Source organism: Mytilus californianus, unplaced genomic scaffold (assembly GCF_021869535.1).
Source record: "Mytilus californianus isolate M0D057914Y unplaced genomic scaffold, xbMytCali1.0.p SCAF_5, whole genome shotgun sequence".
Taxonomy (NCBI): domain Eukaryota; kingdom Metazoa; phylum Mollusca; class Bivalvia; order Mytilida; family Mytilidae; genus Mytilus; species Mytilus californianus.
Genome location: NW_026262701.1, coordinates 90909495 through 90925216, shown reverse-complemented (window position 1 = coordinate 90925216; position 15722 = coordinate 90909495). Strand labels below are relative to the sequence as shown.

At 32.0% G+C, this 15722-nt stretch overlaps 1 protein-coding gene across 3 annotated transcripts; it reads right to left on the bottom strand.

Annotated features, from left to right (window-relative positions):
* Positions 1-1177: 1177 nt before the first annotated feature.
* On the bottom strand, positions 1178-10017 carry LOC127703237 (uncharacterized). Of its 3 annotated transcripts, XM_052207759.1 has the most exons (8): positions 8256-10017; positions 6987-7453; positions 6635-6694; positions 5611-5676; positions 5083-5157; positions 4731-4801; positions 3154-3240; positions 1178-2608 (listed from the first exon to the last, which is right to left on the bottom strand). In XM_052207759.1, exons 2-8 carry the CDS (start codon positions 7396-7398, stop codon positions 2144-2146), a joined length of 1236 nt encoding a protein of 411 aa, XP_052063719.1. In that variant the 5' UTR covers positions 7399-7453; positions 8256-10017; the 3' UTR covers positions 1178-2143. The 3 variants fall into 3 exon arrangements, 2 of the variants coding, with proteins under 2 accessions (XP_052063719.1, XP_052063718.1); XM_052207758.1 differs by having other exon boundaries at positions 6987-10017; XR_007982838.1 differs by lacking the exon at positions 1178-2608.
* Between the last annotated feature and the right edge of the window lie 5705 nt (positions 10018-15722).

Sequence of the window (15722 nt, the reverse complement as noted above, 5' to 3'; positions counted from 1 at the left end):
TTAAGTAAGTTTCCTGAATTAAGTATGCCCGACATGTAAATTCGAAATATCGAACTCAGTTTCCAAGCTTTTTATATCTGTTTTTTTCCTTCGTCTCCCACAGTTTCCAACTAACCGTTTGGCCTAGAACAAGTCTGATGAATGTGCTTCTTTTAATGAATTTGTATGTCATCATTTGTATTTATGTTCTTTATTACCCATGGGTCGGCATCGCTTGCCATATATTCCCAGATAATTTCATTCAAAGACAAGGTTGAAATTTCCCAATCATGAGACAATTTGTATTCCTTTAAGCGTATTCAAATCATTTTGGTGTTTTTTTTTTCTCCAGACCTTAAGGATGACTGGAAAATAAAACGGGGTGTCCTGTTGGCTATGGGGGATGCATAAGTATGCAAACACGTCCGATCAGAATTGGGATATTACATTCGATGCCTAATGTTGTAAAAGAGCGTCATTAAGAATCCTTGCAATAACTCTTTGTTGGGTCCACAGACGGCCCGTTGTAAGACTAAATTTCTGTCCTTATCCGCTATATCTTCATCTTCCAGTCTAAATTTCCTATCCTTCATCCCGGACGACCCCCATTATAGGACCCACACAATTATTGATATCTAAATTGTTAAATCGTTCTCTGACTGATCAATTATGAAGTACTTGCTGCTGGACGTTATCAAACAACAATCAATATTGGAACCTTCAACGTTTCAAATTATCGCTTTCTTAATAATTGATGTCGTTCGTACCTTAACAACGTTATTCTAGAAACACGTTTTGTGATCACGAAAATCATAATACTGTATTCCTATGTTTCCTTTTTTCATATAAATATTTTCATAAAACTGTATTTTATTTTTGTTTGTTAGTTTGTAGTTTCATAATTACATCAAACCGTTGGTTTACTCATTCGAATCGTTTTACATTTTGGTATGTCGGGGCCTTTCATAACTAGCTGTGTAGTTTGGGTCTGGTCATTGTTGAACTCCGTATGGCGACCTTTAGTTGCTAACATCTATGTTATTTGGTCTGTGATGAATAGTGGTGTCATTGGCAATAATATCACATCTTCTTATTTTATATCAAAGATGTTTAGGCACTCTCCACTGTGATTTTTGTATAATATTGCTTTCTCCATGAAGATTATATCATTGAAATATTGGAATCTAGATGACAGAAATTATGAAATATTTTTTATTATTATATCAAAAAAACTAACAATTGTGATCATCTTAGAAGCAAAAATAAACACTTCTAAATAAATAAACAAGTGTGCATTCTTATTCATCACATGTATATAAAAAAACCACATAAAATATTTGGACATATTAAATTAAATTTATTAATATCACAATTTTAGATGTTTCTTTGCAAATTAGTAGGACTATAAAAACCTAAATATTATATAAAAATAGTATTTTTGAACCAAACTTTAGTACAATATTTTTGTCGGAAATATAACGTAAAATTAAAACGATAAAATATTTGTATGAATTTTCAAATCTTAAACCATGGAATACCTACTAGAAAAATAGATAACTCTTATATAATATACAAATTATTCATGTTAACTTATTCTAAAAAAAATTTTAAACATGTTAACAGCACACGACTTAATTATAAACTACTCATACACACATCGTAAAAGCTTTATTCAAGAAGGTTTAATAGGTAAAATAACCATTCGACATGCATAAAAAACTATTTAAAGAATATACATGTATAAAAACACATAAAAAGCTAAAACGCAACTTTGACATTAGTCACATGAATTGACGATGATTGATTTACAAATGATAACTTTTGCGATATTTACATAAGTCAAAGAATGCCAGTTTTGGCGCTTCAAGACATATAAAATTTAAAAGACAATTTATGTTTATAATCAGGATAATCACCTTAATATAATAACAAAAACATACTTGCTACAAAATACTGGTCATATGCAAAGTTCAACCTGCTGTGTATATTCAAGTCAATGCTCTTTGAAAAATAACTAGGGTTAGCAATTTTACTACACAATGGATTGTTGTATCTAAACTTGTTTTGACATATAGAATACTTTGGTTCTTAAAGTGCATACACATATATGCGATACTGCAATTTTAACAGTAAGCCAGTAACTTCATCTGATCAATACATTTATTCAAAAATATGTTTTTTTGAAATCTAAATATAATTTCAAAATAAGTTCGTACCCTTCAAAACAAAACTTTTCGACCCGTTGAAAACGTTTAGGGGGTAAACATACAAACAACACAAACTTCTTTTCCACTTTCATTGTATCTGACTTTCTTGGCCATTGAAACTTATTTCTTTCTAAAAGACAAGGATGCATGAAGTTTACAAGTAATCCATCTGCTTCAATACTATCTACAAGACCTGGGTACCAGGTATTCTCAAAAGCAACAGCAATCCATACATTTTTATCTATAACATCTGTAATACTAGTGGCAGGACTGACACATGGAAAATCAATGTCAGAATTACTTTTTTCTAGATTTCCATCATTATCTTCGTGAAGACCTGGTTGGAGCACAGCAATAGTTGTGCTGCTTTTAGCTGTCATCTTATTCCTAGGCAAATAGGTTTTTCGTGGCTTCTGTTTTTTCTGTATAAAAGAATCATTATTTTTTTTTATAATTTAGTGTTGATGGCAGATAATTTATATTGGGGTGTAAAAGCGTTGTACATTTTGCATGAAGCGCGGAAGCGCTTATTCTAAAAATGTGCGCACGTTCAACCCTTGTACAACTATATAAAATTACTAAAAGAAGCATGTAATACTTATAATTACATGGTTTTGCTAGGATCATCAAAACATGATTTCTATCAAGCTTTATTGTGGAAGCCCGTGTCAACATGATTACATTTCATTTTGAAGTTAAGGTTAATTTCAGAATGACGCTAATTTGCTGTTAGCCAATCAAAATAACGTATTATAATGAAATATACATGAACTTGAATATAATATGTTGCACTTTATATGTCTTTTAGTTAATGATGTATCGTGAATAGCTATCCTGTTTTTAACTAGATCGATACGCTATGCCAGATTTTTAACGTGCAAGTTCGATTTGACCTGGCTATGGATCGAACTCTCTCCCTCTCTCTCTCAATCTCTCTCTCAGTCATATAAATTCAGTTAGCGCTTACCTTCAATGTATTAACAAAATTCAGATTTTGCAAGAATTGTTCGTTGTCTTTGATATTTTCCTGTCGAAACAATTCATACGGAGTAAGCTTAAAAGATATCAATAAAACTATATTAGTAAGTATGTATAAATATCAACATATGTTGTCAGAAACTTTGGTTTTTTAAATTCATATTTTCCAACCATTCGATATTTCATGCAATAGTATAATTACATTTCCATGTTAATACCAATTTGATTTCGGTCACGTTTAATTTACGTTTAGCATCGAAAGGACTACGTTGGAATGTATCATTACCAAACCATGTAGGGTCAGACTATAGACCAATGTCTCTTGTTGGTAGACTTTTATGACGTGATCATGACTTGCAGTAATTTGAGCCTTTCCGCAATTGTAAAGGGTTCGTATACTTTGCGGTATGTCAAAAGGCAAAATATCGGCACTGTCCAACAGACACTCGTTACCAGCCACAGTCTAAATTCCAAGCCCTTCATACTAGTCTTACAACTTTGCTGAAACTTCTATTGTATTTATTGTTAATTTGCTTTCATCTTGAAAAAAATGAAATATCCCTGGAAAACGTTAAGCAAGCAACAATCAATCGTTAAAGCTCGATCATACTCTCAAGGGTGACTAGGGAATAGAAACATGGCTTGGTCTTCTTCTGACCGGCAGTAAAACCCTTTCCAAAGTGGGTCGTCCGTTTGTCTATACAGGATGTAAAAATACATGTACGCAGCCACCTCCGGTCAGAATGGGGATGTCAAATCCGATGTCCCATGCAGAGAGCGTGCAACCCTAATAACCTTTGCAACAACTGTTAAAGGGGACCGTAGACGATATGTTTCAAGTCAAAATGTTTGTCCATATCCAAAATACCCTTATTTTCCAGTGGCTGTCCAAATTTGAAGACCTTCACCTCGAACGGTACTTATTACAGAACCTACATATTGTATCAGTTGTTAATCTGTTATAGCCCTGAACATGCATGAAACATTTCCAACTGAAGCAACCAACAATCAATCATCAATTACAGTTCGATCGAGATAGGGCTATATGTTTACCGTTAATACATGATGATAATGAACGGTTATGCACATTTTTCAAAATAATGCAAATAAAACAGAAATGTAATAGTATTGATAATATAAAATAACTAATAACGCCAATGACAATGACAAAAGGAAATGAATTGCAATAGTATGGATTTTCTGTGTCAAAGTACTGGTGGTGTCGTCAGTTAAGTTCTCAGTGTTATCATCTATTTTAATGGCTTTTCAACTTGCTTTATTTATGAATTTAATAATTACATCTCGTTTGATTGCTTTTTTTAATATTTAAAAGAACTGGACATGAACTTTACAATGTATATAGATATAGGAAGATGTGGTATGAGTGCCAATGAGACAACTCTCCATCCAGGTCACAATTTATAAAATTAAACCATTATAGGTATATATTATTCATCTGTTGTTTTTTTTATTCAAAAGTGTTAAGTCGTTGTTTAATATTTTGTGTTAAATGACAAATTATTAATATTCCACTTTTTTAATTGTGTACATGTATGTTAAACTTACATTAGCACTTTCATCTTCTGTCTGATCTCTATTATCATCAAAAGGAACAACACCTTCAATTTCATCTGTATCTAAAATTCAAATTCAAATTAGTCGTTTGTTCTTAAATACAAACTATACAACGCTATAGTCCTGCAATGATATAAATCACATTTCATACTAAGAAAAACGTGAATACTTTAGGAAATTATTTTTTAAAATAGTGAGGACCTTCTTTGACCTTTAGTGGATAGTTGTCTCATTTGCAATCATACCATTTCTCTTTCTTTTTCAAACTGTTTAAGAACTGGTCGGTACACTTATTGAAATATAAAATCACATAACCGACGATACAAAATATTGAATACACTACCTGTTGAACCATCTTCAATCTGGATAATCTTCTGTAGTCCTTTGTTACTTAATTGTGTTTCCTCACTTTTGCTTTCTAAAAAAAATTAAACTATATATATCCTAATTGACCAAGCCTTTTGATTTGAAAATCAAAGACGCAATTTTTCCAACAGCTTCTTTGAATCGTAATTTGTTCATTTATTTTGTATGCATGCGAATGTGTTGTCTAAGTGAAGCGCTATTTCGTCTATCTTCTGTATTTTTTATGAGTTACAACGTTATTTTTCAGTCGCATAGATTATGTACTTTCAATTTTTTTATTTTAGTTCCATTACCGGTATATATTTTAGTCAAAATAAGCGTAAGGATGCCTTTTCCTTTTTAGTATACATTGAAAAAATACTAAATAAACGCTTTCTTTAAGAAAAGAATGCAGATCGATAAAGTTTACCAGGTAACCTATGTTTAGTTGAAGCTATGAAATATTTGCAAATTGATACTTTAAAATCTTATCTATATGTTATCATGTATGCAAAATATTCACTACCTTTTTGTACTAATGCTTTTTTTAGTTTTCCATTAGCCTTCGTACTGCGCGATGTTTCCTTGTGAGCTAAAACGAAAAATTGAGTCAATTGCATAACATACTATTCAATATATAAACAAATTCTAAAAAATAAAACACTATCAGATTGTTTTTAATTGGAAATAGAATACAACTAACTAATCAAATAAATAAGAACTATTTTTGTTTATGAAGACCATTTGTACATTACTTTATTTGTTAAATATTTTCTTTCATCTGTACGACTAATTTTTTTCAAAAAGGAGACTGATTTTGTAAATTGCTGAAGATTGTATGTCTATGTGTGTTTTGTTATTTGTGTCGTTAGTCTGTTACAGTAGTCTCATAGAGTACAAATACAAATTTCGGTAGTCCCGTAGAAACGTGCTCGTTTTTAGTGCTTGAGGTCGTCAGTTTGTTCATTTGGAGTACGGGGAAGAGATTGATCAAACAAAAAACGTGAACAAATGTTTTTTATCTTTTTTCCACTAAAAATGAGGCGTTAAGGAGTAAAAAAAACAACCACTAGTCAACTCGGTTTATATGTACGTGTTCCTGTGATTATTATTTTATGAACAGACGCTTTAAAATTAGGACTTAAGTTAGTCGGTCAAGTAAACAAAGCAGGTTTCATAAGTGTTTATCATTTTTTATATAGATAAGACAATTAGTGTTTCTGTTTGAATTGTTTTACACTAGTCATTGTGGGCCCTTTATAAATTGCTGTTCGATGTGAGCTCCGTGTTGAAGGTTTTACTTTGACCTATAATTGTTTACTTTTTTATACATTGTGACTTAGGTGAAGAGTTGTCTCATTGGCACTCATACCGCGCTCTTATTTATATTCATATGTATATCACATGAGCATGTTTACACCATATTTAGCATGTAATATTTGCCACTGAATATACATCAAACCATTGATATCATTGGCGTATAGCCTATACCTCCTACGCATTCACTTTGAGTACGCCTGATAATTTATTAATGTAAACTTTATATATACCTTTCTGGGCGTTTGGCTTCTTCGTTCTATTACGAATGTTCTGTAATGGCGAATCGACACCTAAAATAACAAATCGAACTTTATTCATACGCTGGCTTGAAAATAAATAAGTTCAGGCATGAACATACATTTACTAGTAATTGCAGAAGCCAGCAGAAATATTGAATTCCAAAATAATTGATTTGAAATTCTGTTTGTAGTGTATTGATTGGTTTTATAAATTTTGAAAACTCAGTTAATACCAATCCGGATAAAAAAACGCACTACAAATATGACCGAATCCTTTTTCTTATTAAAGAATCGTTAACAACAAACATGGTTTAAGTTATGACAAAATGGAATGTTAACTTACAGATAGTAAAAGTTTCTGAAGTTTCCAGTGATGTGCTTGCTCCTTCAAGGGCCTTCTTCTGTGTTTCGGCAAGCTGTTTACTATGCCCGGGCCCAAAATGTAACTTTGAAGGCGTTATCATTGGAACATCCTGCCTTACGTCATCCCTGGAGGGATAATAGTTTTCTAATGTCTTTGCTCTCGCCAATTCCTCTTTTGTCAGCAGTGACTGTACATTTTTAAATTTGTGATACAGCGCGCCTTTTCCAATATATCTTGGACGGGATCGTCTAACCCTTGTCTTTTCGTCCTTGACAAGAAACATAAACGAAACAGGCTCAAGTTCTAGCTCACGTAGCCGAGTGAGCTGTTTCGTTATTTGTTTCATAGCTTCACTCTTTATTCTTCTTTCGTTTGATACTTTTGCTTGCATCTCTTCTTCTTCAGTGAGATATCCTTTTTTCTCGCAGACCCGAGATTTTTCAACACTGCAAAAAGAAAAGACTAATAATATATATTTGTCAGAACAGAAAAAAATGCTTATGTTGTTTGGTTCATAATGAAAATATCTTGATCCTCTTAAAGTATAAAGCAAAGTGACAACAATAATACCAAATAATTTATATGTGCTTACATTGTTCAGCAAAAAAAGATGATGCATTTTATTTATTATTTTGTTTTATTATTAAAAAAGAAGCGAATAGAAGTTTATATTGTAGTTGAAACTATAATATTGACCAACATTTTAGAACTTCGTGCAACCAGGTGGCTTATATTGTTTAATTTCTTACTATTTTTTATAGAAATTAACACAAATTAGTGCTTTTAATAAGGAAAAGAAATTATGTTAAACACCGTTTATTACTGGAGATAGAGTTTGAGCAAATGTCGAGATATACAAAGTCCACGTGCAGTGAATGCACATATTTTATAGAAATAAACATGATATATATGCATAAATATATAAAAACGAAAGTATTAACTTATATTTATCTGAACTTCATTATGCAAAATATGCACAATCATTGACAAAACTTCATCCTTGGGAATGGCATATGAATATATGGTGGAGATACACTATTTTTTGTAAACTTATAGACCCATCCCCTTCTTAATTTCTACCAGTATATCGAAAAAAAAAACGTAAACATAAGAATAACAATGATTTTTTTTTTTCGAAAGTTTAAAGTTTACAGAATTAAACAATTAAAAACAAACACTTTTTAATTAGATGACAGTGTGGGTTGCATTAAACTCGAGTATGATAATGTGCGATATACGTTTTTTTACCTTGAAATGTAATGTTTTACTTCATTTTAACATGTTTTAGATCCATTTGGTAAATAAAATATTGAAGTCGTGGTATCATTTCCGTCTCATTGCAGTCTGTATTCATGTTTTTTTTTTTGGATATTTATGGGACTTCATTTAACAATTACTTTCTTGCATTCTTTTACATCGTATACAAATTCTTATAACAATTCAAACATGTCAAATACATGTTAGTCTATCCAATTAAAATTGTTATTTATAAATTCTATCTGCATTCAGCGAATTTTGAATTTCACAACTGAAAATTCTAATTACCTATAGTAATAGGACATTTGTTCATTTCCAATAAATGATCAAACTACGAATATACGTTAAACTTAAAAAGGTTTTAAAAGATAAAAATAAATATGCTATCATATGGTGTAAAACTGTCTTCATACAACTATTATAATTGGTCTATAAATCATCGTCAGAGACAACTGTATCAGTGCTCAGCACGACATCCTGGATTTCAAGTAACAGGGTCAAAAAAATGTCTTTCTTCATTTTGTCCTCATCAAGACAATCAAGTACTCTTGTATAATGAGTTTGCAGAGCTTCATCTGAAATTTCATTAATGATTTTTTTCTTAATTTTTTTGACAATCTCTGGCTTTGGAATTTTGATAAGGTGACCAGCTTGTTCTTCTTCTGTAATATAAACTGGCTCACACTGATTAATGTGGGGACTTGGTTCCTGTTCCAAAACAGTGGTATTAATCCAATTCATGCGCTTAGACGTTGACGTTTCTAAAAAAATATTTAAATCTGAATGTAATTTTTCGCCGCTCATTGAAACAAAATCATCTTTTGAGAGATCGAGGTATGTTCGTAGAGACTGTCGAAATCCGTTTACAGCTTTTTCTATGCATAACTGTTTTGAAGAATGGTCATTACTCTTTCTGGGACCAAGCCATGAGGAAAATTTTGCCTGAAGACTCTCTATGTAATCAAGGTTACAGCAGACGGAGTACCATGTATCATCAGAAGGAATACTTCCACTTGGAATAAATTGCTTCACGGCTCTATTCTTTTCTTCCAAAAGAAAATCCATGTCTTGACCTTTTGATGGATGACCACTGACGGTAAATGATATATTAGTGTCCCATATATTTCGCACGTCATCTGGCATAAAATGATATTGAAGTGTGTCAAACAGTTCGATGTTTTGATAATGGGGATGAGATCTACCATAAAACAGTTCCTTCAGGTGGAATTTTGCACTGTGTACAAGGTCGCTGTTGTTTCTCCTGACACCCATTCTGAGGTTAATGATAGCCCGTGAAAATCTAAATACTTGGAGATGGAGGTTTTCCCACCTAGGATTGTTGGATAAAACTTCTTTGTAAAATGTAAGATACGTTTCTGGTGTTGGGCTTTCTTTAGAAAGAATCATTTTTGTAACGAATGGAAGAACCATTTCTTTCATTGCCGTTGTGTGGAAAACTAGTAAAAGTTGCCACGCCACGTGATGATCTTTACATGTTTTTGCAAATGTCTTTGCATTATCCGTTGTGAAGTTGAGTAATTCGCACATGCTCTCCAAATAAGGCGTCCAATTCAGTTCGAAGAAGGATTTAATAACATTCATCTCGTAATGTCCTAAGCCTATGCGCAAATACAACCAGTCAAACTCTTTGGCAAATGAAGGAATTAAGTTTGCATGATTTATTTTGTGGTGTTCCCTATATAACTTGCGAGACATAAAAGAATTTTGACAATAGCAGCATATGATACTTTCGTCTAGATATAAACTGTGCGGCCTTCCATCACAGCAAACGAAAGTCCAATGACGGTCTTGGCCGTTATATTTCATAATTCCACTACTTATACCAATTTGACGAAGTACAAGTGCTACCGAATCATTGCTGTTAGGATTTACAAAGACCGGTTTACCCATTACTAAGTCAGTTTTCTCTTTATGGTTTGTTTTGACATGTTCGAACCGGATATGTTCACTTTTGTCCCACTTCTCTTTTCCCAATACAATCTCTTGCGATCCTGGATGTCTTTTAACTTCATCAATTTGTTGTTTCTTTGCTCTTGCTTGCTTTATGCCATCCTTCTGCTTACAGTTGTCACAAATAAGTTTACGTCGTGCATTTTCTTGTCCGCAGATTGTGCATACCAAAATTTCCTTTTCTCTTGTCTTTTTGTCAATTTCTTTGTCAATAAAATCTGTAATACAGTTTTGGTTTAGTTCTTGTTCTTCGACAACGTCTTTAATTGCTTTTGACAGGAAGAAATATAGCTGCTTATAATGTGTTTTCTCTAATTGCTCGTACTCAGGAAGCTTACTGTCTCTAATTTTTTGCACTTCATTGATAAAGTACTCTTTTTCCTCACGGACTTTGACAGCTTCCTCATTAATAGCACCAGACATTTCGATATGTTTTAACTTTTCGTCAAAGTGTTTTACTGAAAACCAGTTTTTAGGTTTGAGACACTCATCGTGTTGAATTGCCCTTTGATTATCGGAATGCATGCTTGCATTGACGATGGTAGTTATGACTGAAGACACAGACTTTGAGCCAGTACCTATATTTCTTTTATACCCAATGACTTGTTCATTGTCAAATGCAGTTACCACAGTACCGGAAGGACAACGTGGTGCAGTATCTTCAGTTGAGGAGAGCCATTTTTTCAAAGTAGTATATGTTCCACTTGGACAGCTCTTACCAAGCGAGTCAATCGCTACTCGGCTACTAGTTTGCGTATAAATGTCTAGTGAAACAAGAAAAGCAAACGGAGTGACAAGTTTTTTGTATCTTAAACTGTACATGTATTCGACTACACGACAATACATCAGGGCGAGTTGTGTATCAAGACTTTTAACTTGTACAAAGTCTTCCCCAGCTATTCCAGCAACAAAAGAGACTATAGTTCTGTTTCGTTCGTTCAACCAAACATTGGGATCTAGGCTAAGCAAAGTTTCTCTAGATGCATACTGTCTTGATATTTCTTCGCTGTCTGTTTGTAAAATGTCTTTTTGTTGTTTTGCAATTAGATAAGTGATTTTTGCCTGTTCTTCTTCTGAAAGTTTTTTAATGTACAATTTCATAAACGAATCTTTCTCTGTTGCGTTCAATTTGGAATATAGCTTTAGAATATCAAATGCAGACATACCACCATCATACTTCTTTTGGCTTTCAGAGACAGAATTTAAGTTTATATCATCCTGTTCTGTGGGCTCGTGTTGTTTTTCTGCTACCGGTAAAACGACTGTGTCAGTTGTATCAGCGTGTGTATATTTACGAAGAGAAGCTTTCGGGGTTCCTTTATATTTACGTTTTCGCCTAGAAATAGGATTGCAGACTGAACACTTGTCAGAGTCATCATGTGGAGAAAATACAACCGGTTCTACGCTGGTATAAAAATCTTTCTTATCAATCTTTGATTGTGCATATCGAAGTAGGAGCATTTCATGATTCCTGCATAATGATTTCGGGTGGATACTTGTGTCGTCTAAATCAACATTGATTTTGAATAATTCAAATATTTGCATTCGAAAAGCACCTTTATCTTTTGTACCATGTTGTAGATCATGAGAACCACATATTCTACACATATAGAGTAATTTCTTGTTATGAGTGTGAATGTTTGAAAAACAACTGTCAGGATTCAAACTGAAATGACAATGACAGATATTCACTTGATTTATTAATTTGAAATTAAATCATTAACATTATATAACTTTTCGACAAAAAAATACACAAATAAAAATAAATATAAGAAATAGTCTCCATTGCATAGAGTATTAGTAACTCCAAAGAGATATTAATGTGTAGATATAACAATCCCATGTTTGTAAGATGCCTCTCCGCTTTCCCCGAAAGAAAATAATGAAAAAGTGGAATACACTTGAATTTAATTCATTATATTGTTCACTGCGCGTTAATCAAACAACAGGTGGGATATAAAATGGAATAGCTACAATGCATTTCAATATTCCCGTTTATACAATCCTGACAGTTCGTTTATTCCAATATTTAGTCGAGTTGTGTGAAACAATTTGAAACGCTAAATTTCTTTGGCAGAGGCGGATCATGGGGGCAGGATGCCCGGCACCCTTATGGAGCTAAACATTTAGTTAATGCATAAACTTCAAACTGGGCCTATTTTGGGGCTCGGTCAACTCCTTTTAATTCAAAATATTGGATCCGCATCTGTTCGGTAACAATGCTCATTTAACCTTTGCAAGACATTTATGGCAAAAAAAACCCACTATTTAACAAAAACAGGTTCACATATACTTTTTATAATTATTTGTACTTGTACAAAATAAATTGTCTTGTTGTCATCCTCCTATGATGCAAACGGTCATTCTTAAATAAGCGTTAATGTGTGGTCTTCTTTGCGGTCTGTGTGTAAGGTTAATCCATGTAGATTCTCAAACATCTAAGACAACGGTTTATTATATCCAAATCTAAACGTAAAGCGTCAAGGTTAAATTGCTAAATTAAAGCCATATATGTTCATTGTTGGACGATACCAAATTTATTTGTACTTGTTACGAAAAAAAAAAGATCGGCTTACTCTGTTTTTTCCTTGATTATTAATTTTGATCAAATACATTTTATACGTTCCGACAACGAACATAGTTTGTATATATATGTGAAAACTTTGATGACCCCCCTTTTTTTCTAAATATTGGTTGTCACAAGTTTAATGTTTTTTTGGTAAACATTATTTGCTATTTCAACTTATTTTCTCTCAGTAATATTGCATCAGTCTACACCACGGTCAATTCTGGTTTGTATACAGTCTTTAATTAAAAATCATATTTTATGAAAACAAACAATAGGCCAAAAAGTGTACAGAAGATGACACACACAATATTTTAAATACACTCAAAAGCCGTTTGTTAATCTCTTACAAAACAGATGACGTTGACAAGTGGATGGACAGTGAATAATGCTCACAGATTTGTTATGATCTCATATGACATTATAATTATTATCTGCTCAGTTTGAACGCTATTAATATATTTCTTCCATTATTGAAATGACTGAATCCAGGTGCTTGACATTAATTATCTGATAAATATGATCTACATAAACAAGTCTGGATGGAATTCTGTTTGCGTGATAATATTTGTCCGTTTACTTGTGATCTCCATTATACGTTTTAATTTGCGGATATATATATAGGATATTTCATCACTTTCAGACATTTTATACAATAAATCGCTTCTTTATTTACTATAAGAAAAACTAAAAGGTTTCCCAAGAAGACGGATGTTAACAATGCAAGTCGACAGACAGAAGGGTATATATTTTCGTTGTTGGCCAACACAATATATACAATTTACATTTGAATGTAATTCTAAAAATAACTTTTTGATCTAAGTTGAATATGTGTTACCGTGGTTACGTAAACTGTAGATACATCTTGTAATGAAGTTTACTCAATAACCCTTGTAGAAACTCATCTGTGTGTGTTGTTGAATTTATCAGAAGTCACCAACTGAGATCAAGTGATACGCTAATCCCTATTATTTAATAATTTGTATAAACTTCTCTGAGATAAATTGTTAGTGATGTGTCAAGTAATTTGGATTAGAATCGCAAAAAAATAAGAAATGATTTCGGAAAAAAAATGGCAATCTTTCACATGCAAAAAAAAAATATATGTATCACCACACCTTCACACAAAATGTTTATACTTGGTCATAATTTTATGTATTGGTAAGAGTAAAACATACCTTTGGGTAAGTTAAAACAATGGTATTTGAATAAATTGAAATGTATATAGAGGAAACAGTAATTAGACAGCAGCCAAACAAGACAAATAAAGTAGTATAACATGTTGTTAAATGCAAAATTTCACACCTTAACGATATTTTAAAAAGATTCAAAGAGAAATCATAGAGAAACAAATATTCATCTCAATATTTAAGAGTTTTTAAGGGTGTTGAACAAAATACAACACAAGTATAAAAACTGAGACAACTATCCAACAGAACCCATAGAACGAGAAGATGTATGCAATCACATGTACATGTCATTGTCCATTGTCCGGCCTTCAACATTTAGCTAAACCCATACCGTATAGTAAGCTATACAGGGCCTAGGCAAAAAATAAGTCTTAAAAAAACACGTGTCTATTTGCCTAACTTTAAATCGTCAAAAGTTAAATAAAGGTTCATTATAATATGTTCAAAGTATTTGTTAGAGCATTCTTATGTCGTAAATTTAGGAAAAATCATATGTAACAAATGAACATGCATGAGCTGTCACGAAAATAAACATATTTTTTTGTCGGACCTTTTACCCTATTGCTATTGCTTAAAAAACATATTTAGAATATCAAAAATGGTCAATTTCATGTACATGAAACACAGAATGGAACAGAGATATTATAACTCAATGATCTTGGAATTGCGTCGTTTGGTATGATATTAATCCGTCACATCATAGATTTTCAACTACTAAATATATTGTTTTGAATTGAAATAGTCTAAAAATTAAAGAATACAAAATTCCGGGGCAGTACCCATTACAGAGATAAATTTGATATTGCATTTACGTTGAACCAAAGATTGTATTAATTTTTGCTTTACATTATAAGACATATTCACAACAAATAAAAACATAATTTGACAATTGATGTAATAAAGATAGCTGCAATACAGTGATCATGTTTACCAATCTAAATGTATTTATGATCATATTCGTGTAAAAAAGGTTAATTTATTCCAATCTATAAAAGTTGCATTCCTTCAAATGTTCTTTATAATTATAAACATATATATATATAGTTTATTTGATAGATGGATGCCAGTGACTAGTATTACATGCGTACTTACGATTAGAACATGTTAAAGTGATACGACGATAAAATCATGTGGATAGGACCATACATGTACATATTCGACTAAGTAAATGTAAGCTGACTTGTTTACGTGCTACAAAATATCAGTCTCAACTGGACACATGACTATGACACCGAGCCAATCATTCTTTGCTTTTCTAACATAAGGGGAAACTAAGCTTAATCAAATTTTAGATATTATAATATTGCAGTGAGGATTAACTCTTAACATACCAACTGCAACTATTTTTGTACAGGCTGTATATCTCATATGAACACACAAAAATAAATCTCCAGTAGAGTAAGAAGCTAAGCCAGGGTAGCTCAAAATATGATATGCAACAATAATTTCCATTTTTATTTCAGTAAATGTTTCTAATTTAAAAAGACAGTATCTGTGAACGCACGGTTATAGCAAATAAATCGATTAGACCAATAGTTGATAAGAAATAATCAAGACCAACACAATCTATAATTGAATAAATGAATAATCAATTATTATAAATCTTTTTTCCTCTTACATGTACATGTATTACATTAATTTTGTTTTATCTTTTAGATAAAAAAAGACAAATTTAATCTGCATGGATTTAACGTTTATGATTTTCAAATACTTTTTTTAATAAAATTGAGA

Coding starts and splice junctions, on each gene's coding strand:
- LOC127703237 (XM_052207758.1), bottom strand. CDS start 7,626: ATGCATCATCTTTTTTTGCTGAACAATGTAAGCACATATAAATTATTT. Junction 6,695..6,986: donor TTCAGAAACTTTTACTATCT/GTAAGTTAACAT, acceptor TTGTTATTTTAG/GTGTCGATTCGCCATTACAG. Junction 2,609..3,153: donor ATTTTGTTAATACATTGAAG/GTAAGCGCTAAC, acceptor TCTTTTATACAG/AAAAAACAGAAGCCACGAAA.